The 24,620-nt window shown below is 38.4% G+C and overlaps 1 protein-coding gene across 1 annotated transcript; it reads left to right on the forward strand.

Moving 5' to 3' along the window:
* Positions 1-21,291: 21,291 nt before the first annotated feature.
* On the forward strand, positions 21,292-22,921 carry LOC107801125 (UDP-glucosyltransferase 29-like). The gene has a single exon (XM_016624408.2). It carries the CDS (start codon positions 21,350-21,352, stop codon positions 22,715-22,717), a length of 1,368 nt encoding a protein of 455 aa, XP_016479894.2. The 5' UTR covers positions 21,292-21,349; the 3' UTR covers positions 22,718-22,921.
* Positions 22,922-24,620: the final 1,699 nt, after the last annotated feature.

Genomic DNA, 24,620 nt, shown 5'->3' on the forward strand with positions numbered 1-24,620 from the left:
GCGATTGTCATTTACCAATAGTTTATACTTTTAGTTAATTTTAGTTTTAATTCACACAAATCCAAATTGTCATCATCTTGGATAGCAATAAAGCTGTAAACTACGAAAACACTATTTAACTCCAATCGCTATGGATACGATATTTTCTATACTATATTCTACTAGCGAGCATAATTTTGTGTTGTGTTTTTAGCTCGTCAAATTTTGGCGTCGTTGCCAGGGATTGACAATCAATAGTGTTTGAAATAGTTTGTAGTGCTAATTCAGGAATCTTTATTTTTATTTTTCTCTTTTTACGTTTGGGTGTTCTTTGACTGTGCGCAGGCTACAGGTTAGATTGGTGCATTACCCGATCTTCTAGGAAGGAATTGCAACCATACGAACTAGAAATCGAGAAACATCTACGACGGTTGAGGAAGGAAAGAAATCTCTCCGAGAATATAGAAGCGGTTGGGAAATCCTCAACCGAAGAAAAGATGGCAGGAGATGATGATAATGTTGATTTGGATGCGAGAGAGGCAGCCTAACTCAGAGAAAAAACTGCAAGAGATGCTGAAGAAGCAGCACTCAGAGATGCACAAATTGCTTATGAGGAGGAGAGAGCTCGAAGAATAGCTCAGAATCTGCCCGTGGGTGAAGACCACGGAAACGTAGCTCCCAGCCAAGGGAGACCACTTGGTGATTATGCTAGACCGGTCTACAACCAAGGTTTATCAAGTGTGAGACCACCTCCAGTTGCAGCCAATAATTTCGAGCTGAAGAAAGGGTTGCTTCAAACCCTCCAAAACAACTGTGTCTTCAGAGGAAAGATGAACGAAGATCCAAACAATCATCTAATGGACTTCGAGGAGATCATAAACACCTTTCAATACAATGGTGTGTCACAAGATGCAGTATACTTAAGGTCATTCCCCTTTACTCTGAAAGATGATGCAAAATACTGGCTTCGAAGCTAGCCCCAGTGATAAATTAGAACATGGGAGGAGATGACCTCAAAGTTTCTTGCTAAATATTTCTCCTTAGCTAAAACGAACAAGTTTAGAAGAGAAATCCATAACTTCTGCAAAAATGAGACTAAGACTGTGTCTGAAGCATGTGAGAAGTTTAAAGAGATTGTGCGAAAGTGTCAACACAGCGGAATTGAACTCTGGATGAAACTCCAGGACTTTTGGGATGGTTTGACACCAACCTCACGCAGAACATTGAGAAATGCAGCTGGAGGTCCTTAATGAAGAAGACTCCAGAGGAGATAGTCACTATTCTAGATGAGTTATCTGAAGATGCAAATCAGTGGCCCTCAGAGATTGCTGAAAGAAGAAGATCAACTCGTGTTCACCAAGTTGATACTAACACATCGGTGCATGTACAACTTGATGCCATGGCAAAGGAAATAAGAAAGCTAACCTTAGCTTCAATACATAATGAGGCTCATGCAGCATGTGACATATGTGGAAAAGGACACCATACCCATGGGTGTCAAGCTTCAATGGAAGAAGTTAATGTTATGGGTAACTACAATTTCAATGCAATGGGTCAGAAGCACCTCGATGTTTCATGGAGTTCACCCGGGGGTACGACAAATGCATGGCAACAAAACAACTCCAGATTTCAAGGAGCTCCTAGTTTTGTGAATCAGCAAAGGCTGCAGTTTCAGCCTCAACAGCCAATTCAGTCTGGGTTAGAAGATCTAATGAAATCCTTTATTGTCAAGACTGATGAAAGATTAGATGCTCATGGGGAAGCTATCAAAGAACTTGGGACAGGATTGCGTAACTTGGAGAGACAAGTGGAATAAATTGCAACTATATTATCTGAGAGGATCCCAGGTACTCTGCCTGCTGATACTGAAAAGAATCCCAAAGAGACGGTAAATGCGGTGACCTTGAGAAGCGGACAAGTGTTGAAGAATCCCACTCCAATTCAAAAAGAAGCTACACTTGAAAAAGAAAGTGGGAAGGAGCTGAAAATTGAAGATGATGATAAAAAGAATGAGAAGAAGAAAGGCAAGAAGGGAGCTGAGAAAAAGAAAAAGGAGGAAACTTCAATAAGGGAGGACACTGATGATGGGAGCAAGCACATGCCTGCTCTACCTTTTCCTCAAAATATCTATAGAGAAAAGTTGAACAAGAAGTTTGTGAGATTTCTAGACATGCTAGGACAGGTTAATGTAAACCTGCCATTCATTGATGTTCTCTCACAAATGGCAGCTTATGCAAAGTTCTTGAAGAAGATCCTTACAAAGAAGAGGAAGATATAAGAGACCTCAGTGGTCAAGCGTACAGAGCATTGCAGTGCTATCTGCAAAATAAACTCCCATAAAAGTGTGGAGATCCAGGGAGTTTTACTATACCTTGCTCTTTAGGCACTCTAAATTTTGATTAGTCTTTATGTGATTCCTATGCCTCAATTAATCTAATGCCATTGTCTATTTATAGGAAACTGGAGAAGGAGATTGGAGAGATAAGGTCAGTGCCAATATCTTTGCAGCTGGCAGACCAAACGACTATAACACTCGAGGGGATAGTAGAAGATGTTTTGGTGTGGGTGGATAAGTTCGTATTTCCTGTAGATTTCATAGTAGTGAATATAGAGGATAACAAGGAGGTCCCCCTCATCCTAGGAAGACTATGTTTAGCAACGGGTAGAGCTATACTGGATATACATGATAGAAAACTCATTCTTAGAGTGGGTGAGGAGACTGTGACTTTTGAGACGAATGTAGCAACTGCAGTGAAAAAGGAGAAGCCAGCTGCAAGTGTTGAGTGGAAGGTGAAGAGTACAAAAGAGAAGGCTCCAGTGATTAAGAAAGACAAGTGTGGGGTGTACCCCAAGAAGGCTGAGAAGAAGCTGTCCACGTGGATGTGTGCACTAGTTCGGGCGCGTGGAATGAAGCCCGACTTCGACTCAGACCCCGACTGAAAATTCAAGGAAGTTTTCTTTACCTTATGCTTTTAATTGTGTGTCATGGAGACATGCCACATCTTAAAGTGTGGGGTAGGGGGATATTTGTATGTTGTATGTATATGTATTTTAGTTTTTGTTTAATTTTAGTAGTTAGAGATAGAGAAAATTGAAAAAACACAAAAAATTTAAATTTTTTGATTTTTCCTGACGATGGTTATCATTCGACGGGTTTCTTGAGAGAATTATGTCGAAAGAAAAAGACAAAAAGATTTTCTTTTGTATTTCTTGTAATAAAGCCCTCTTGGTTTTTCTTTGTGTCGCGGTTCTTTTCCAAGGGCTTTGTTTGAACCGCGTGTAGTTAGTTTTTATTTTTAGGAGTAGAAAATCTTGTGTTGTGAATTGAATTGAAGGCAACTTCTCTTAACTTTATTATGCCTTGAGAATAGTAAGTGCTTTAGTTGTGATGCTTAGGCTCGATTTTTGACTCTTGCATAAGTACCTTAATTTGTACAAGTTTAACTTTGCTTAACTGCTTTGACTAGAGTGTCTTGATAAATCAATCCTGAGTGAGTTATGTGCCATTTGTGTGTGAGGTTTGGTGTAATCTCTTCATTGCATTTGATATCTAGAACTTGCCCCGTGTGTTTGCAAAGTGAAATAGTAGTTTTGTTCAGTATTGGAAGTGATATAGGTGTTCTTTATTGAGCCGGCTATATAGTTTACCCACCAACTTGTTATGTATCGTAGTTAACCCCGTTGAGCATGTAATCCTATTTTTCTAGCAACCACATTACAAGCCTTACCCAGTTGCTTGAATTGATCATCTATTTGAACTAATTACCTCTCGTGAGCAATTGAAATTATTATGAACTTTGTAAAAGTTGAAGTGTGAGGTGGTTGGTTTGGCTTTTGAGTGAAACTAATGAAATAAGGAGAAAGGTGCACTTTTTTTAAAAAGTAAGAGCCACTTGAATTGAACAAGAAGCAAAAAAAATAGTTGTATTGTTGTGAACGAGATTCACTGATAAGTGATAACTCTTGATGCAATTATGCTTAAATAATAGGGAGTTAATGCATGTTGATGTTAAGGTGGAGTATGGTTTGACATAAGTCTGGGAATTGAACAATGAAATGTATGTATTAAAGTGCTTAGGGAGGTGTAGTCACTCTTATATCTAAATGTATCTTACCCATCCTCGCAGCCTATATTACAACCATTTAAAGTCCTATTTGATCCTTGACTGAATGAACTCGATTAGTTGAGGAGTAAACTACGGGCAAGCCTATGATTCATCTTTTGTGGCATATGAATGTTGTTTCTGAGAGTAAGTGAATTCTTTCTATCTTGAGTTCCTGATTGTTCTTAATTTTTATTGTGTGTGGAACTACTCTTGTTTGTTGTGTGAGGGCACATGATTCATGAAGGAAAGGTAATGTCATTGACCTCTATGTTAGAGTAAGTGAGTGAGTTGTGAATAATGCATGGTACTTGTGAGTCAAATCTTGAGGTGAAGATGTTACACTATTGAGCTTAGTCAATTTTAAATATTCTTGGTGTGATGAGTTAGGAGAGTTGCTTAGTAAGGTTGTGCCTATATAAAGTGTGGTTTGATTGCTTGAGGAAGAGCAATGGGTTATGTTTGGGGTGTTGATGGTAGGCTATAATCTCATGTTGTAGTCGATTATTACATTCCAGTTTACTACACTTTAGTTGAGTTTGAGCTTTACTCGCTAGTGTTTTGCACTAATTGTGTGTTTTATGCCTTGTAGGAGTGATTCCGAGCTATGTAGATGTTATCGAATGAATTCAAGTGATTTTTAGCTTTGAGGTTTGATTAAAAGCCCAAGGAATAAAGCCGGGATCGTGTTCGGGGAACAACGGATGATAGTGGAACGAAACGAAGAATCGAACAGGCATATTGCGTAGTGTCTAGTAAAATGCACATACCGTTTTGCTCGGAACTCCATTTGGGCTCCACAATTTATTGTTAGAAAGCTAATTCAAAGGTCTACAACTTTAGAATTTTATGTTTTTTCCAGTTCCCAACATAACATGGCAAAAAGTGCGTTGCAAGTGCACGGCCGCGCACTGACCGCGCATATGGGGCAGAACAGTGTGAAAAGTGCACGGCCAAGTGCGCGGGCACACTTACAGGTGCGCGATCGCGCACGTCTAACTCCGGAAAAGTTTCATTTTAGCGTAGGAGAAGGTATATCTATTTGGCCCGACCCTACTTGGTATATAAACATAAAAAATAGTATTTTGAGGACTTTTGACATGATTTAAACCTAAGGAAGCTAAGGAGAAGAGGGAAGAGCAAGAGCACAAGGATTTCACCATTCATCCTCACTCAAGACAAGGGTTTGGATGTTTTATGTTTTTCTTTCACTTAAACTTAATTGTGATTAATTTCTCTATATCCATGGAGTAATTCTTCCTTAGGGATTGATGAATTTGGTGTTTTGAGAATTGTTTGTGGATATTAACTCTAGTTTTATGTATTGAATCGTTTTGGGTATTTTTATTGTTGCATATATATTCACATGTTTATGTAATCGAAAGAGGCATAAATTGTGATATATTTGCATTATCTTATTGGTTGAATTTGTTGATTCTTCTTAGTAATCGAAAGAGGCTAGTTGAATTATTGTTTAGACCCAGTTAGGAGGATAATCGAAAGAGGTTCTCCTAAAGACTAATCCACTACAAATTCTTGCATATCATCACTGAGCTTAACTTAGTTTATATTGTGAGGTTGAGACTTAATCGAGAGAGGAGTAACTAAATGTTGAACTAATAATTGAGTGAATTCGATAGACTCACTTGAACCTTAGAAGTGAATCGACTAGAGTTAATTCCCAAACAAGTATCTTGAACCTATCCAATCAACCCCTATTTTCTCCCATTGATATCTTCTTTGCTTACTCTTGTTGCGATTGTCATTAGCCAATAGTTTAGACTTTTAGTTAATTTTAGTTTTAATTCACACAACTCCAAATTGTTGATCATCTTGGATAGCAATAAAGCTTTAAACTATGAAAACAATATTTAACTCCAATCCACGTGGATACGATATTTTCTATACTATATTCGACTAGCGAGCATAATTTTGTGTTGTGTTTTTAGCTCGTCAACGTGCTATAATATAAATATCTGGATACGCATGGACAACTCACGTGCTGCACGAATAACTCACATGCCATAGTATAAATATCTGGATCCACACGGACAACTCACGTGTTGCACGAACAACTCATGTGCCATAGTATAAATATCTAGATCCGCACGGACAACTCACATGCCATAGTATAAATATCTAGATCCGCACGGACAACTCACATGCCATAGTATCCATAACCTCACAATCAGATCCTCGGCCTCACTCAGTCATTAATCTTTCCAGTCTCTCGGGCCCACAGTGCCATAAAACTAGCCCAAAAATTGATGATATAATGTATCAATATATAGCAACAGAGACTGAGATATGATATGAAATGAATGAACATGACTGAGTATAAAATTACAATTTAAATAAATAATTCAACAGCAATACAACCTCTTTGGGTCTCAATAATACCGGCATATAGCCTCAGCATGATTTTTAGCTCAATTTCTCTAACACGTAAAAGTACATGGAAAATGCCAAGATTATTTAACTATACAATTTCACGGAATCAATTAAGTCACATTTTCTACGGTGCACGCCTACACGCCCGTCACCTAGCATATGCGTCACCTCCAAACGAATCACATAACACGTATATTCAGGGTTCATACCCTCAGCTCTAAGTTTAGAACAGTTACTTACCTCGAACATGTCAAATCCAATACCGAGCAAGCTAAACAATGCTCCAGAAATTCCACTATGCGCGTATCAACCTCTGAACGCCTTCCTATATCCTCAATTCCAAGCCAAACGATTCGAAACTAGTCAAACAACATGCAAATTAATCAAAATATACTCCAATGCTTATAATTTAACAATTTACAAAAATTCTAACTCCGCTCGAAAAATCGACAATGGAGATCACATCCCGAAATCTGACAAAACTCATAAAATCCGATAACCCAATCAATTATGAGTCCAACCATACTAATTTTACTCAAATTCGACTCCGAATCGATGTTCAAATCTCGAAAATTTATTTTATGAAATTGTAGAAAATTCCTCCGATTTTTCTTGTAAAATCAATAATCTAATGCCGAACACGAAGATTAATTCATGGAATATAATCACAAGGGAGTCAAGAACACTTATCCCAAGTTGTGTGGTAAAATTTCCCTCTGAAAATCGCCCAAACCAAGCTCTCTAACTCTGTTTTTTGTCAAAACAATGGCAAAACCTCCCGTTTATAGGGATTTAAAGTTCGAGGGCCACATGTGGCGTGGGGCGCTACCTGTGGCCCAGTTTCCAGAACATCAAAATTCCCAGCGCCTCACGCTACCCTGGGTGCTGGCGATGGGAAATATTTTCTATTTCGTCCGAAAATGGGCATAACTCTCTCATACGATGTCCGAATTCGGCGATTCTTTTTGCTATGGCTCCGTAATTTCAGTAAAAATATAATGCTTCAATCAAAATTGAATTTGGAGCTCATTTTCTTAATGTGATACCATTTATTCTTGAAGAAATAACGTCAAAACATTATAGAAATATCCAAATTAAATTCCGTTAACCATCCGAAATCCACCCGAGGCCCTCAGGACCTCAACCAAATATACCAACAAGTCCTAAAATATCATACGAACCTAGCTGAGGCCTAAAATCACATCAAACAACGCTAAAACCTCGAATCATCCCCCAATTCAAATTTTGCACACAAGTCATAAATCACATTAAAGACCTATTTAAATTTCCAGAATCAGATTTCAACCTCGATATCAAAAAGTCAACTCCCGATCAAACTTCCAATCTTTTAATTTTCTATTTTTGCCATTTCAAGTCAAATTTAACTACGGTCTTCAAAATAAATATCCGGACACACTCCTAAGTCCAAAATTACCACACGAAGCTATTGAAACTATCAAAACTCCATTCCGGAGTTGTTTGCACAAAAGTCAAACTTCAGTCAACTCTTTTTCATTTAAGCTTCTAAACAAGGATTGTTCTTTCAATTAAATCCCGAATCATCCGAAAACTAAAGACGATAATTCACACAAGTCATAATACATATTACGAAGCTGCACAAGACTTCAAATTATCTAAAGGAGCGTAGATGTTCAAAATGACAAGTCGGGTTGCTACACCCGATAGGTCATATAGAGTTTTATCCAATCATTCTGTGTTTCAAAACCTCAAATAGATACTTTTATCCCTCTTCGATTTGCATGCACAGTTCGTGTCTTTTTGTGGAAGGCTATTATGTGAAAAATCGATTAAAATGTGAATTTGTGCCTTAAACATTCATTTGAGTTGACTTCTGTCAATATTTTGAGCAAACAGACCCGTATCCGTGTTTTGACGGTCCTGGTGGGTCGGTATCGTGATTTGGGACATGGCATTTCATTCGAGACAGTTGTATTTATTTTAGACTCTATTTGTAGAACTTCTAGTAGCTCGTGCACTTGTGACCCCAAATTCGGGATTGTACTTAGACATTTCTGGTTGTTTTACCTTATCACACATCATTTCAGCTATATTTCAGTTCAAATGGGTTTAATTACATAAAATGTTTAAAATGGCAAATGATTTACACTAAAGTTGGCTTGCCTACGGAGTAAAATATTAGGCGCCATCACGGTCCCAAAGGTGGGAATTCCGGCCCGTAATAATTTGGTATTAGAGAACTAGGTTACCTAGGTCTCACGAGTCACGAGCAGGCTTAGTAGAGTGTGGAGGATCAGTACGGAGACGTCTGTACTTATTTGTCCATAGGCTATGGAGTTTTGGAATAATTTTACTTCTATTCTTCTCTGTCGTACAACTTTATTCTATCATTAGTGATTGAACTCTTCTATTCTTGTTTTGTCATAGATGCCGAGAACACATACTACATCGACATCTAGACAATAGTTGGAACCCCTAGTTGCAGCTCCTACTAGGGACAAAGGTCGAGGTCGAGGTCGTTCTAGAGGCCGAAACAGAGGCAGAGCTCAGCCTAGAGCTCGAGCAGCAACACCAGCAGTGGAGCCTTAGGTAGATTTTGATGAGGAGGTTCCAGCTCAGACCGTACCCGTCGGACCAGCTTAGGCCCCAAAGGGGTTCATCGTCACTCTAGTACTTCAGGACGCTCTAGTCCATTTGGTGGGCCTTATGGAGAGTGTAGCCTAGGCCGGTACATTTCTAGTGGCACCACTCATCTCTCAGGCTGGGGGAGGAGCACAGTCTCCCGCTATTCACACCACGGAGTAGATAGATCCCTAGTATCAGACTCCACCAGCCCCGCCAGTTGGGGTAGTTCAGCAGGTTGTTGCAGCACAGGCTGGTTGCCTTATCTTTTGAGGCTTTATTGAGATTGGACAAGTTTACTAAGCCCTTTCCAATTCACTTCAGTGGTGCCCCTTCTGAGGACCCACAGGATTATCTTGATCGCTGCCATGAGGTGTTGCGGAACATAGGTATAGTTGAGACTAATGAGGTCGATTTTGCTGTGTTTCAGATGGCGGGTTCCACCAAGAGGTCGTGGAGAGATTATATGTTGACCATACCAGCTGGTTTGCCTGCACTTACTTAGGATTAGTTATCACAGCTATTTCTAGAGAAGTTCATCCCTATCACACTGAGAGAGGATTATCGTAGGCAGTTTGAGCGTCTCAACTAGGACAATATGACTGTTACTCAGTACGAGACCCATTTTGTGGATCTAGCTCGTCATGCCCTTATCTTGCTTCCTACTGAGAGGGAGAGGCTGAGAAGATTTATTGATGGACTCACTTACACTATCAGGCGACAAATGGCCAAGAAGACCGGGACTGATATTTCATGTCAGACGACTGCAAATATTGCTAAGTGGATCGAGATTGTTCTTGCTTAGGAGATGGGGAAGGGGTCTGATTAGAGGCCTCATCATTTTGGTGGGTTCAGTGGTGCTTCGTTTGGAGGCAGGGGTACTTTTGGTAGAGGCCATCCTCCCAAGCCATTTCAGTCAGCGCTCCAAGCATCTCATAGTGCGTAAGGTAGTCCTGGCCCTTATGTGTCTCATCCCGACCAGCTAGCCAATAGTGCACCACCAACTCCTATTAGTGCACCTCCGCTCAAGAGTGTTCAGGGTGGTTACCCAAGTTGACAGAGTCAGTTCTAGGGTAAGCAGACACAACAACCGAGGGCCTGTTATACTTGTGGTGATCCGAGGCACATTGTTAGATTTTGCCCACGGGCACCGGGCAGCACACAATAGTAGGGTTGTCGTGCCATGGTTCCTGCACCAGTTGCTTCACTGCTCGCTCAGCCAGCTAGAGGCAGGGGTCAGGAAGCCAGAGGTGGAGGTCAGGCCACTAGAGGTGGGGGTTAGGACGTTAGAGATAGAGGCCATCCAGCTAGAGGTCATCCTAGAGATGTGCTTCAGAGTGGTGGGGCCCATCCCCGATATTATGCTTTCCCACCTAGACCTGAGCTGAGTCATCTGACATTGTTATCACATGTATTTTTCCAGTTTGCCATAGAGATGCTTCAGTTCTATTTGATTCGGGCTCTACTTGTTCCTACGTGTCATCCTATTTTGCCTCATATCTAGTTGTGCCTCATGATTCTTTGAATGCTCCTGTGTGTGTGTCCACACCCGTAGGAGATTCTATTATAGTATATCGTGTCTATCGCTCGTGTGTGGTTACTATTGGGAGTCTTGAGACTAGCGTAGATCTCTTACTTCTTGATAAGGTAGATGTTAATGTCATCTTGGGTATGGATTGGTTGTCACCTTATCATGCTATATTAGATTGTCACGCCAAGACGGTGACCTTGGCCTTGCTGGGGTTGCCTCGCTTAAAGTGGAGGAGGACTCCTGAACAATCTACCAGCAGGGTTATCTCCTATGTGAAGGCTCGACGTATGGTCGAGAAGGGGTGTCTAGCTTATTTGGCTTATATCCGTGATTCTAGTGGATGTTCCTTCCATGGATTCATTATTAGTTGTCCATGAGTTTCTAGAAGTACTTCCTACAGATCTGTCAGGGATGCCACCCGATAGAAATATTGACTTCTGTATTGATTTGGCTCCGGGCGCTCAGCCAATTTCTATTTCGCCATACCGTATGGCCCCGCCAAAGTTGAAAGAATTAAAGGAGCAGTTGCAAGATTTGCTTGATAAGGCTTCATTAGACCTAGTGTCTCGCCCTGGGGTGTGCCCGTGTTGTTTGTGAAGAAGAAAGATGGATCGATGAGGATGTGTATAGATTATCGGCAGTTGAACAAAGTCACCATTAAGAACAGGTATCCATTGATGAGGATTGATGACTTATTTGATCAGCTTCGGGGTGCCAAGGTGTTTTAGAAGAATGATTTGAGTTCTGGATACCATCAGTTGAAAATTAGGGCATCTGATGTCCCTAAGATAGTTTTTTGTACTCGGCATGGGCATTATAAGTTTCTATTGATGTCATTTGGGTTGACAAATGCCCAAATAACATTTATGGATTTGATGTACTAGGTGTTCAAGACCTACTTGGATTCCTTCGTGATTGTATTTATTGATGTTATCTTGATATACTCCTACAGTCAAGAGGAACACAAGCAGCATCTTCAATTGTACTTCAGACTTTGAGAGATAGCCAACTATATGCTAAGTTTTCAAAGTGCGAGTTTTGGTTAGACTCAATCGTCTTCTGGGGGCACGTCTTATCGGCAGAAGGCGTAAATGTGGATCCTAAGAAGGTTGAGGTAGTTCAGAACTGGCCTAGACCCACTTCATCTATAGAGATTCGAAATTTCCTGGGTTTGACGGGTTACTACCGCCGGTTCGTGGAGGGTTTGTTATCTATAATAGCCTCATTGACCAGATTGACCCACAAGGGTGCCCCATTCAGATGGTCAGACGAGTGTGAGTTAAACTTTCAGAAGCTCAAGACTGCTTTGACTACAGCGCCGGTGTTGGTGTTTCCCACAGGTTCAGAATCTTACATGGTGTATTGTGATGTATCTCGTGTAGGGATCGATGCAGTATTGATGCAGGATGACATGATGATCGCATATGCGTCGAGGTAGCTGAAGGTTCATGAGAAGAATTATCATATTCATGACTTAGAGTTGGCAGCCATTGTTCATGCGCTGAAGATTTGGAGGCATTATCTTTACGGCGTGTCATGTGAGGTATTCACGGATCATCGGAGTCTACAGTATTTGTTCAAGCAAAAGGATCTCAACTTGAGGCAGAGGAGGTGGTTGGAGATGTTGAAAGACTATGATATCACTATTTTATATTACCTCGGGAAGGCCAATGAGGTGGCCGATGCCTTGAGTAGAAAGGCAGTGAGTATGGGCAGCCTTGCGTACATCCCAATTAGTGAGAGACCGTTTACATCAGGTGTTCAGGCTTTGACCAATCAGTTCATGAGATTAGATGTTTCAGATCCCAGTCGTGTTCTAGCTTGTACAGTCGCTCGGACTTCCTTGTATGAGCGTATCAAAGAGCGGCAGTATGATGACCCTCATTTTTTTGTCCTTAGGGACACGGTGCGACACAGTGGTGCCAAGCAGGTCACTATTGGAGATAATAGGGTTTTGAGGCTGCAGAGTTGTATTTGTGTGCCCAATGTGGATAGGCTTCGTGAGTTGATTCTTGAGGAGGCTCAGAGTTCCCGGTATTCTATTCATCCGGGTGCCGCCAAGATATATCAGGACTTGTGGCAACATTATTGGTGTCTAAATTGTCAGCAAGTAAAGTACGAACATGAGAGACCTGGTGGTTTGCTTCAGAAGTTAGAGATTCCTGACTGGAAGTGGGAGCGTATCACTATGGATTTTGTTGTTGGACTCTCACAGACTCAAAGGAAGTTCAATGCGGTATGGTTCATTATGGACAGGCTGACCAAGTCAGCACATTTCATTCATGTGACACTTACCTATTCTTCAGAGCGGTTGGCTGATATCTACATCCGCGAGATCATCCGTCTCCATGGTGTGCCCATGTCTATAATTTTTTATCGAGGTACATAGTTTACCTCACACTTCAGGAGGGCAGTACAATGTGAGTTGGGCACACAGGTTGAATTGAGCACAATATTTCATCCCTAGACAGACGGAAAGTCCAAGCGCACTGTTCAGATATTGGAGGACATATTTCGTGCTTGTGTCATGGATTTCGGGGGTTCTTGGGACCAGTTCTTGCCACTTGCGGAGTTCGCCTACAACAACAGCTACCAGTCGAGCATTCATATAGCTCCCTATGAGGCGTTATATGGAAGGCGATGTCGTTCGCCAATTGGATGGTTCGAGCCAGGGGAGGCTCGGTTATTGGGTACATATTTGGTACAGGATTTCTTAGATAAGGTCAAGATTATTCAAGATCGACTTCGCACAGCTCAGTCTAGGAAGAAGAGTTATACCGACCGTAGAGTTCGTGATGTTGCATTCATGGTCGGAGAGAGGGTGTTGCTCCGAGAATTATTATGAAGGGTGTGATGAGGTTTGGAAAGAAGGGCAAGTTGAGCCCTAGGTACATCGAGCCTTTTGAGATTCTTGAGAGAGTGGATGAGGTGGCCTACAGGCTCGCATTCCCACCTAGTTTATCAACAGTCCATCTAGTGTTCTATGTGTCTATGCTCCGGAAGTATCACGGTGATCCGTCCCATGTGTTGGATTTCAGCTCAGTCCAGTTGGACAAGGATTTGACTTATGAGGAGGAGCCAGTGGCTATTCTAGCCCGGCAGGTCCGACGGTTGAGGTCAAAGAGTTATCCTTCAGTTCGAGTGCAGTGGAGAGGTTAGCCGATCGAGGTATCCACTTGGGAGTTCGAGTCGGACATGCGGAGTAGATATCCACATCTTTTCACCAGTCTAGGTAATTTTCTATGTCCGTTTGAGGACGAATGTTTGTTTTAGATGTGGAGAATGTGATGACCCGATAGATCATCTAAAGTTTTATCCCATAATTATGTGTTTTAAAACCTCAAATAGCTCCTTTTAGCCTCCTCGATTTACGTACACAGTCCGTATCTTTTTTCGGAAGGCTTTTATGTGAAAATCGATTAAAATGTGAATTCGTACCTTAAATATTCATTTGAGTAGACTTCGGTCAATGTTTTAAGCAAACGAACTTAGATCCGTATTTTGACGGTCCTAGTGGGTTGGTATCGTGATTTGGGACTTGGGATTACGCCCGGAATCGAATTTGGAGGTCCCTAGCTCGAGTTATCGCAATTTGTTGAAAGTTTAAAGTTTAAAAGCTTAAAGAATTTATAAATTTGACCGATGTTTGACTTTATTACTACCGGATCCGTATTTTGGTTCCAGAACTTGGTATAGGTCCAATACTGTATTTATGACTATTTTGCAAAATTTTGTGCGAAACGGAGTTGATTTGACGTGATTCGGACGTCTGATTGTTAAAACAAAAGTTCCTAAGTTTTATTGAAAATTTCATTCGTTTAGGTGTCTGATTCATCGTTCTAGGTGTTATTTTGGTATTTTTATCGTGCGAGCGAGTTCGTATAATATTTTTGGACTTAGGTGCATGTTTGGTTTGAAGCCTCGAGGGCTCCGGTGAGTTCCATATAGGCTACATATGTTTTTGAACTAAGGAAAATTTTGGTTTTTAGCTTTTGCTGGTTTCTTGTATTTTCTTCTTCGCGATTGCGAAGAAAGTCCCACGAACGTGGAGGCTAGTTGGGACAGGGGTGGTTTTACTCAGTGTGAACACAAGGTTTTGGACATGAATGCAGCGTAGTGGGGGAGGCTGCGCTTTGCGAACACGACCACACCAACGCGAACGCATAGCTCTAAAGGGGCGGGATCTTAGAGATGAGTTTACTCTTAGCGAATGCGGAAGCGAGGCAGGCTAAGCCTACGCAAATGCATGGAGTAACTCGCGATCGCATAAGCCAATCAAGTAGTGCCTTCGTGAATGAGTCAGGTGTCTCGCGATCGCGATGAACACCTGACGCCCAGTCATTTAAATTTCTAAAAGACAGGATTTCACCCATTTTTCATAAACTTTCCATTAGAGCTCGAACTAGAGGCGATTTGGAGGAGAAATTTCAACACCAATTCACAGGTTAGTATACTTGAACTCATTTTCTCCCATTTCCAACATAACCCATTAATTTCTAGCCTTAATATTTATTCTTCCATGATAGAAAACTAGAGATTTAGGAAGAATTTGGAGTTTTTGTAAATTCAGGATTTAGACCTCAATATGGGGTCGGATTTCGAAACTAATTACATAATCGATCTCGGTGGTGAATGGGTAAATGAGTTTTGGTCCGAACCTCGGGTTTTAACCAAGCGAACCTAGGGTTGACCTTTTTTGACTTTTTGGAAAAAATATAAAAATCCTAACTTAATGTATAAAAGTTGCCGCCCTTAGCATTATTTGACGTTATCGAGTCGATTTTGGTTTAGATACGATTGGTTTGGAGGCGGATTCTAGAGGAACGACCCCGGTAGAGTTCTGAGTTGACTGCGAAGTGAGATAAGTGTCGTGGGTATCCTTGACTTGAGGGATTATGACCTTTTTGCCTATTTGCTATGTGTATAAATATTTGGGTATGGCGTATACATGAGGTGACGAGTACTTATGCGTTGTTGTTGGGTTAAATCATACGGGTGGGACTTGTTTCCTTGTAATTTGTTGCCTACCTTACTTATGATATTCATGCTTAGAATAGTTTATTTCTTATTTGATCGTTCTTTCCGCATTTATGATTTAATGGTGATGGTTGAGTATATTTGGAAGTTGAGGTTTGGCATCTTGGATCCATTATTGACGTAAGGTTTATTATTGAATTATCTATCTACCCAAAATTTATATTCATTATTACATGGTAAGGGAGAGTGTTAAAGCATGAAGGGTGATGCGGTGTCGTTTATTGCTTCATTTATTGATTAATGCATAGTGAGGAAGAGAGTTAAAGCACGAAGGTTGATGTCGTGCCGTATTTATCGTTTCATGGAGAGGTTGAGAGTAAAAGTACAAAGGGTGATGTCGTGCTATTATTATTGTTTTCATGGTGAGGTTGAGAGTAAAAACACGATGGGTGATGTCGTGCCATTTTTATTCATTATGTTTATCCATTTTTGTTGGTTGAGGATTTATTTGACCATCTTATGTTATCATTCCTGGTGTAATTATCGTATCTTGTTCCTCTTTTGCATGTCCCCTCCCATCCGTCCATACCAAATCTCTATTTAGTGTTGTTTGGTACATATATCTATGTTTGCACAAGTTAAATTACATAAGTTTCATATCATAGCCTCGTCACTATTTCGTCGAGGTTAGACTCGACACTTACGAGGTATATTGGGTCGGTTGTACTCATACTACATTCTGCACTTCTTGTGCAGATTTTGATACTGGTCCCAGCTGTACGTGAGTTGCATTAGCTCGGATTGGCATATTTGGAGACTCATGGTAGATTCGCTGGCGTTCACAGACCTTGAAGTCCCCTTCCTCTTTCCTTATTTACTATTATTTCACTCGAAACAATTATATTTATTTCAGACTCTATTTGTAGAACTTCTTGTAGCTCGTGCACTTGTGACCCCAGATCCGGGATTGTACTTAGACATTTGTGGTTGTTTTACCTTTTCGCACATCATTTCAGTTCAAATGAGCTTAATTACTTCAAATGTTTAAAATGGCAAATGATTTACACTAACGTTGGCTTGCCTAGCGAGTGAAATGTTAGTCGCCGTCACGGTCCCGAAGGTGAGAATTTCGGGTTCTGACATAATTATTGCACCATAGGATTCTTTGAGTATGGGTGTACGCACATATATTTTAGTAGTTTTGAAGAAATATAACATTATTATACATGATTTAAGGAGGAGTATCTCACGTGAACCCATATGCATTAACCTATATACACCTAAAATTTGTATATGATAATATCAGCACTACGTTTTGTGATGTCATTGAAATTAAGAATATGTGTGTGTTTGGTATGAAGGAAAATATTTTCCAATTTTCCCATGTTTGGTTGGCCTAAATATTTTGGAAAATATTTTCCTTCAATTGGAGGAAAATATTTTCCCTTTCCCACCCTATTCTCCATCCCCACCAACACCCACCAACCCATCTCCTCACTCCACCCCCACCCATCCCAACCCACCCTAACCCCGCCCCAACCCCACCAACCCACCCCATCCCCGCTCTAAATAAAAATATTATTAATAGTACTTTTTTCATGTTATAAATAGAGTTTTTTTTATTTCAACAAATGAATTTTTTTTTCATGATATAAAAAATTATTTTTTTAAACAAAAACAATACTTTCTCTTCATGGTGAAAAAGTATTTTTTTTATTTCAACAAAAAAGTAGTTTCTTTTCATGATGTAAAAAAAAGTATTTTTTTCATTTCAATAAAGTGAGTATTTTCTTTTCATGATGTAGAAAAAATATTTTTTTATTTCAATAAAATGTGTACTTTATTTTCATGTTTTAGAAAGAGTGCTTTCTTTTTCAACCAGAAAAAGAGTATTTCTTTTTAGTTATGGAGCACAAATTTCAACATTTTTTTTGCGTAAAAAATAAAGCATCACATTATTTCTTTGGGTTTGTGTGAATTTTTAGAGTGGGGGAAGGAGGGAGGGGGAGGGGGAGGGGCGAGGAGAGTAGCATAAAAATTTATTTTTAAAAAATATATTTTCACCAACCAAACACTAAAAAATATTTTTTGAAAAATATTTTTCACTCACCAACCAAACAACGGAAAATAAGTGATAAAACCACTCATTTTCCATGAAAATATTTTTTAGGAAAATATTTTCTTTCGTACCAAACACACCCTATGTCTCCTAGGTTTTACTGGGGTAATTGTATCTTTTATAGTATATTTGGCGAGTAAAGTTTATGGATGGTCATTCAACATTATGTTCATTATTTAAAAGTTACTCCCTCCGGTCCATAATAAGTGATTTTTTTGCCTTTTTTATTTTGGTCCAAATAATCAAGGAGTTAGCTTAGTTTTTTCCAAAACTTTACCCTAATTTACATATCCCAATGTGTCAAGTTAACAATATATAAATTTTAATTATGGGTAATTTAGTCCAAATATCTATTTTTTTCTAGGAGTTAATATTTCTTAAGGGGTGTACCAAAGGCCAAAAGATCAATTATTATGGACCGGAAGGAGTATTATTTATATAAAAATTATTTTACTTTGCTTCACACATCACAAAAATAACTTTGATCAGGATTTATAAAAAACTTACCTGAAATGTATGAAAATTTGACAAAAATGATTCTGGTGGACCATGTTTTTATGATTGCATTCATATAGCTCACTCTCGCCACCGTTAATTTGGAGAAAATGACCCATGTTTTAATAGCTCACATTTTTCCAAATGGCCCTCCGGCCCAAACATATTACATCTAATAGCCTGAAATTATCTATTTTGTATATATTTTGTATAGTGACAGTCTACTTTATATATTTTTGTATAGTGACAGTCTATTTTGTATAGTTTTTGTATAGCGACGGTCTATTTTGTATATTTTTGTATAGTGACATTTTATTTAGTATATTTTTTGTATAGTGACAATCTACTTTGTATATTTTTGTATAGTGACAGTCTATTTTGTATAGTTTTTGTATAGCGACAGTCTATTTTATATATTTTTGTATAGTGACATTTTATTTAGTATATTTTTTGTATAGCGACAGTCTATTTTGTATATTTTGTATAGTGATATTCTATTTAGTATATATTTTATATAGTGACAATCTATTTTGTATATATTTTGTATAGTGACAGTCTATTGTATATAAATTATATAGTGACAGTCTATTTAGTATATTTTTTGTATAATGACAGTCTATTTTTGTATATATTTTGTATAGTGATAGTTTATTGTATATATGTTGTATAGTGACAGTCTATTTTGTATAATTTTTGTATAATGACAGTCTATTTTGTATATATTTTATAATATATCAATATTCAAAAGAAATGCTCTCCAGTCTAATATATAATCTAAAATGACTTTTAAGTATTAGCCTCATATACAATTTATTTATGAAAAAGTTGGTCCAAAAAGGATATTGATAAAATATTGATGTTTGATATGCACGAGTTGCAACAGAGGATAGGGAGAGTAAGTGATACTTGGGGGCCAAATGGGAGCCAACCCGCTTAAACAGATTACAAAGAGGAAATGACAATGATCAGAAAAGACATTGTTGACTTCCATGGTGAAATGGAAGGTTTCAAGAATTGAATACAAGATTTGTCAAATCTCAATCGTTGTAGTATCAATATTAATGGTGCCCAGGCTCCAACTTCGACCTTACCACAAATCATGAAATCGAAATCAAAACCTAGTCAGTCTAACCCACTGTGCTTGATCTCGTTGGCTTTAGATCTGGACGGAAACTCAAATACCTACAACCCTCCATTAAATCCGGCGACTCTTTCTTCTCATTTTGTTTATTATTTTTGGGGCTTTTGATATTATGAAAATCTAGATCTAAAAGATGATTTGCTTGCTATTTGAATTTCGGTAGATCTGGCCGGTATATAGCTTTTCTGGCGACCGTGAATTTTTCGGCCACTACTGCGACCGGTGAAGTTTTTCGACTAAACCATTTCGGGTCGAAAATTATTTCTCCAGTGAATCTGTATTAGTGCTCGTGAGTCAGATCTATAATTCGGTGGCTACCACTAGAATTATTTTTAGGCTATAAAATGTATATTGTAATTTTGGGCTACCAGGTATTATAAATTTGGCCCGACTAACTATAAATGAATTTTGCTCGTTAATTTGTTGAATGCAGGCCCATTGGAGACACATGTATAGGACCAATTGGGGAATTAACCGGTCACCAACAAAAAGATATTGAAGAATTAATCCAAATAATCGCCCATTCAATCCTTAAATTAAAAATAATCGGTGGAAGTATAATATATGTATTATATGTATATAATTATGTATAATGAATATATAATCTATGTATATGACTAAAAAAAGTAAACAATATTCCAAAGATATTTTAGAAGCTCATAAAGGTCCATTTACATGTAAGGGCCCTAAAGGTTTATATGAGATCCTAACAACGTCATAGATGCTTAATTATTTCTTAACTTAACTATATTAGCTTCTTTAACCATTGTTCTAGCATGTAGTCCATACCCTTTATCCGTATTTATCAAGTGTACTTTAATTGGGTATAATGGGTTGTTTCTCTATTTTTCATTTTATATTTTCATAAAAAATTATTATTGTAGGTTATTTAACCTGATAACATGTCAACGTATATCGTACGTATTCGGTATCTGAAACTCACTTATTCAATTAATTTATATTCGCCATGATTGAGCTCGCTACGGGGTAGGGGTGGGGATAAACTGGTTCTTACCAAGAAGCACTCCTTTTCCAAGAGGCGGATCTGAGTTTGAACTTTATGTTTTCGTGATTCTAGGACAACAATCTCAAGTGCTGGTAATTAGGTTCAAAATTTAATATTCGTAAATATTTAATAGATTTTCTTGGTGGATGTCACACCTTGCGCGTGTGAATAAGTGTGATATATACCTCTTTGCTCAGCACGTGACTGTGTACGGTCATTCGAAAAGTCCCTCCGAGGGACACTCCAAAACAATTCTTGCGAGAGCTGGAGAAGCGTCTATGGGTAAAGTATCGTATCCATATAACTGTATATACAGAGTTTGAGTCAAAGCTATTAAACTCACTCGCACCCATATATTATGCTCTATTCCCCTAATTTCTAAAATTCAAACTCAAGATCTCTAATTAACGGTGAGAAAATCATGTATGTTCCACCACATTTCGTGGTGGTCCAAGGGAGCCATATGTTACTGTAAATGGATCTATGGCTAAACTAAAGCAAACGTGGTAGCTTTCCCATCTATGGCTATGTAAAGTAATTGTCAGAGTCGCAGAGATAACGTGGTAGGTGTGGATGGTTCATTATCAATTTAAACATTAAAACATGAAAAATTCAAATTAAATTTCACTCTGATTTGTTGCGGAACTAAGGAGGCCCGTTTGGCCATAAAAAAGTTATTTTTATATTTTTTTCGGAATTAGTGATTGAGGTTGAAAATTTTAAATTTCCCTTGAAGTTGAATTTCGTTCAAAATTTGAAAAACTCAAAAAAAATTATTTTTCAAAATTTTAAATTCAAAGCATTCATAAAAATTCAAAAAAGAACTACAAATTATATTCGTACCCAAACACAACTATAATTTTCAAATATCATTTTCAACTTGAAAAAAAAAATCCACTTTTTTCGGAATTTCACAATTCTTATATTCAACACCCACTAATTATAAATCATGAACCAATAGTCCAATACTTCAAGAACACAATCAAGAAAGTTCCATATTCCATTCATGGAGGAAAGTCAAAGAAACTCTCTCAAAGTTCTAATGGTTCCATGGTTAGCACATGGCCATGCAACCCCATTTTTTGAACTTGCCAAAAGACTATCCAAATGCAATTTCTATGTATACTATTGTTCAACTCCCATTATCCTTAATTTCCTCAAGAAAAGCCAATCCAATTTCTTCTCAAATAATCATTCAAACACAAAAATCCAACTTATAGAGCTTCACTTGCCATCTACACTTGAACTTCCCCTAGAATATCAAACAACCAAAGGCTTACCTAGACATCTTTTTCCAATTCTCTTGAATTCTTTTAAAACGGCAGGTCCAATTTTTTCTAATATAGTAACAACTCTCAATCCAGATTTGATCATATATGACATTTTCCAAAATTGGGCACCAAAAATAGCTTCGTCGTTACATATTCCTGCTGTTAGCTATATCATTCTTGGAGCAACAACAGCTTCATTTTTCTATCATCTTTATGCATTTGATGGCACGAAAGATTTTCCATTTCCAGAAATTTTTCTACCTCGTTACGAGTTAGAAAAATTATACTCCGAAAATGCATCCATGACGAAATTCATAGATGACATTTTTGCTAGTAGTGGGGTTGCAATGTCACAAGATATCATTTTGATCAACAATTGGAAGTGCACTGAGACTAAGTACATGGAATATTTCTCAATTTTAACTAAGAAAAATGTTATTAGTGTCGGTCCGCTAATAGGGAAAACAGAGAGCAGAGTGGAGGACTCTGAAGATATCATACAATGGCTAGACAAAAAGGATCCATCTTCAACTTTGTATGTAGCCTTTGGTAGTGAATGTGTTGTGAACAAGGAAGAAATCGAAGAAATAGCTCGTGGACTCGAGCTTAGTAATGTAAATTTCTTATGGGTTGTTAATTTTTCATTAGATGAGAAGATTAGTGGTATCGATGAGATTCTTCCAGAAGGATACAACGAACGTGTGAAAGAAAAGGGAAGGATTGTGACCAAATGGGCACCTCAAGCAAAAATACTAAGGCATTCTAATATTGTTGGATTTCTAAATCATTGTGGATCAAATTCTATATTAGAAAGTTTGCATTTTGGGGTGCCTATAATTGCTATGCCAGTGCTTGTTGATCAATTTATAGCTACAAGATATATGGTGGAACTTGGTGTTGGTTTGGAAGTGAAGAGAGATCAAAATGGAAAAGTGAAAGCAGAAGAGATAGCAAAAGCTATAAAGAATGTAATAGTGGAGAAGAAAGGGGAAGAGTTAAGAGAGAAATCAAGGGAATTGAGTGAGAAGATGAAAAGGGAAGAAGGTAAAGAGATAGATGAAGCTGTGATTGAGCTTCAAAAGCTTTGTTTGAAGAATTCTTAATTGAAAATACTTTTGTGGCAACTTTCTTCTTCATTTGTAACTTTTTGTGGTGCCTTTTGATTAAGGGTCGCCACCATTAGGTTTTAGGGACGATACTTTTCTCCTTAAGGTCGCCACAAGAAGTCATTTGTGGGGCATTTTTTCTTATTTTCTTCTATTGATCTATATATTAATTGAAGGCAATAAAATAAATATTAATTAAGATAATGGATTACAGAAGATCATTTTTTCTCTTAAACACCCAAGAACATTGGGTGTTCATGTATTAGCTCCTAACCGGGTACAACAGTGTGGCATCTGCCAACACTCAAAAGTAGGCCAAGGTACATTCCACCTTAACCTATACGAACAGTATAATACTTTAGCTTACAAAAAAGTTAGCCTAGTCATAATGCTATGTTGCTACATTTTATCTAGCTGGTAAGATCCAATTACAATTCTAGGCAAACAATGCCAGTCAAAATACATACAAGGATCAACTAATCTAACTGTAAACAAACTATCAACAGCCTGGTTCGCTTCTCTAAAACAATGAGAAAATATGCAATTTAGCTGGAGAAGAGTTGTAGCAATGCCTCAATTGAGTCCTTCAGTTTCAAGTTAGTCAAGTGCCTATTTTTTAGCATATCTACAATTACCGGTGAATCCATTTCCAAGTCACAATTTACATAATCATGTTGCAGGCACCATTGGACACCAAAAAGTGCAGCTTGTGCTTCTGCCAGATTGTTACTAGAACATACAAATGGGATTGCATATGCCATAATCATACCACATATATGGTATCTAACAACCCCACCAATTCCAGCTTTTCCTTTTGAGAAACTACCATCACTATTGATCTTCACTTTGTGTTCAGTAGGTTTAAACCACGCGACAATCTTTCATTTGGGAGTAGGTTTAAATCTTTTAACTATTCCACATGGTTCTATCCATGAGTTTCCAAAGTCGCAATTTTTGAAAGCCCTCCCCATAGTCATCTTAATTATCCACCAAATCTGGTGTTCCAGGGTTCTGTGCCACAAGTTTTTCTGCTCCCCATATCTACAGGCGCATCTGTGCTTCCAATTTTCCTATACAATCACAATTGGTGTGATGTGTAGCACCATTTTATGTACCCTATTTTTTGGCCTAAGTTTCCACCATTTCCTTAGCATGTTATTAATTGATATGGCCTTGTCATCAATGCCCAAAGGTCCACCAAATTGTTTTCACATTTTGTTAGTAGCATCACCTTCCAGAAATACATGTTGAAGAGTCTCTCTCTTTTTATCATTGCAACAAACACAATCTGATACCATATTGCCTCCAAATATTCCAATGGTGTCATCAAATGGCAGCTTTCTTTGTATCAATCTCCAAGCCAAGAATGATATTTTAAAAGGAAGTTTAGGGTGCCAAACCTTATATCTGAAATTATCTTCTGTCTTGGCGTGATAGTAAGGTGATAAGCCGATTTGGTTGAAAATTGATCATCTGCTACAGGGTCCCAAATAGCATAATTTTATGCATTTTGATCTCCAATCCTTAATTTGGTAATTTGACCTATCATGTATTTAGGTATAACCTCTGCTAGCTTCATAACGTTCCATGTACCGCCTAGAATGTAATCTTCCATCTTGTCTTTAGCAAACTTTGCCTGACATGGTATTAGTTCCGCCAATGCTCCTTTTCTAGTCCAGTTATCCCACCATAGATTGTTGTTGCCCATTTGTATTTTCCAAGTGAGGTTCTGTTCTGCCATCTTCTTGATCTTCATCAATTTTCCTCATGGATGTAACCTCTTTGAACTATTGGCTTTAGCTACGGGATGCATAAAATTAGTTTACGCAATCTTAAAGATTTATATAATGATTGATGGAATATGAAAAAAGAAAAAGTAATATGTAGATCATCTTATACT

The sequence above is a fragment of the Nicotiana tabacum genome, chromosome 15 (genome assembly GCF_000715075.1).
Source record: "Nicotiana tabacum cultivar K326 chromosome 15, ASM71507v2, whole genome shotgun sequence".
NCBI lineage: Eukaryota > Viridiplantae > Streptophyta > Magnoliopsida > Solanales > Solanaceae > Nicotiana > Nicotiana tabacum.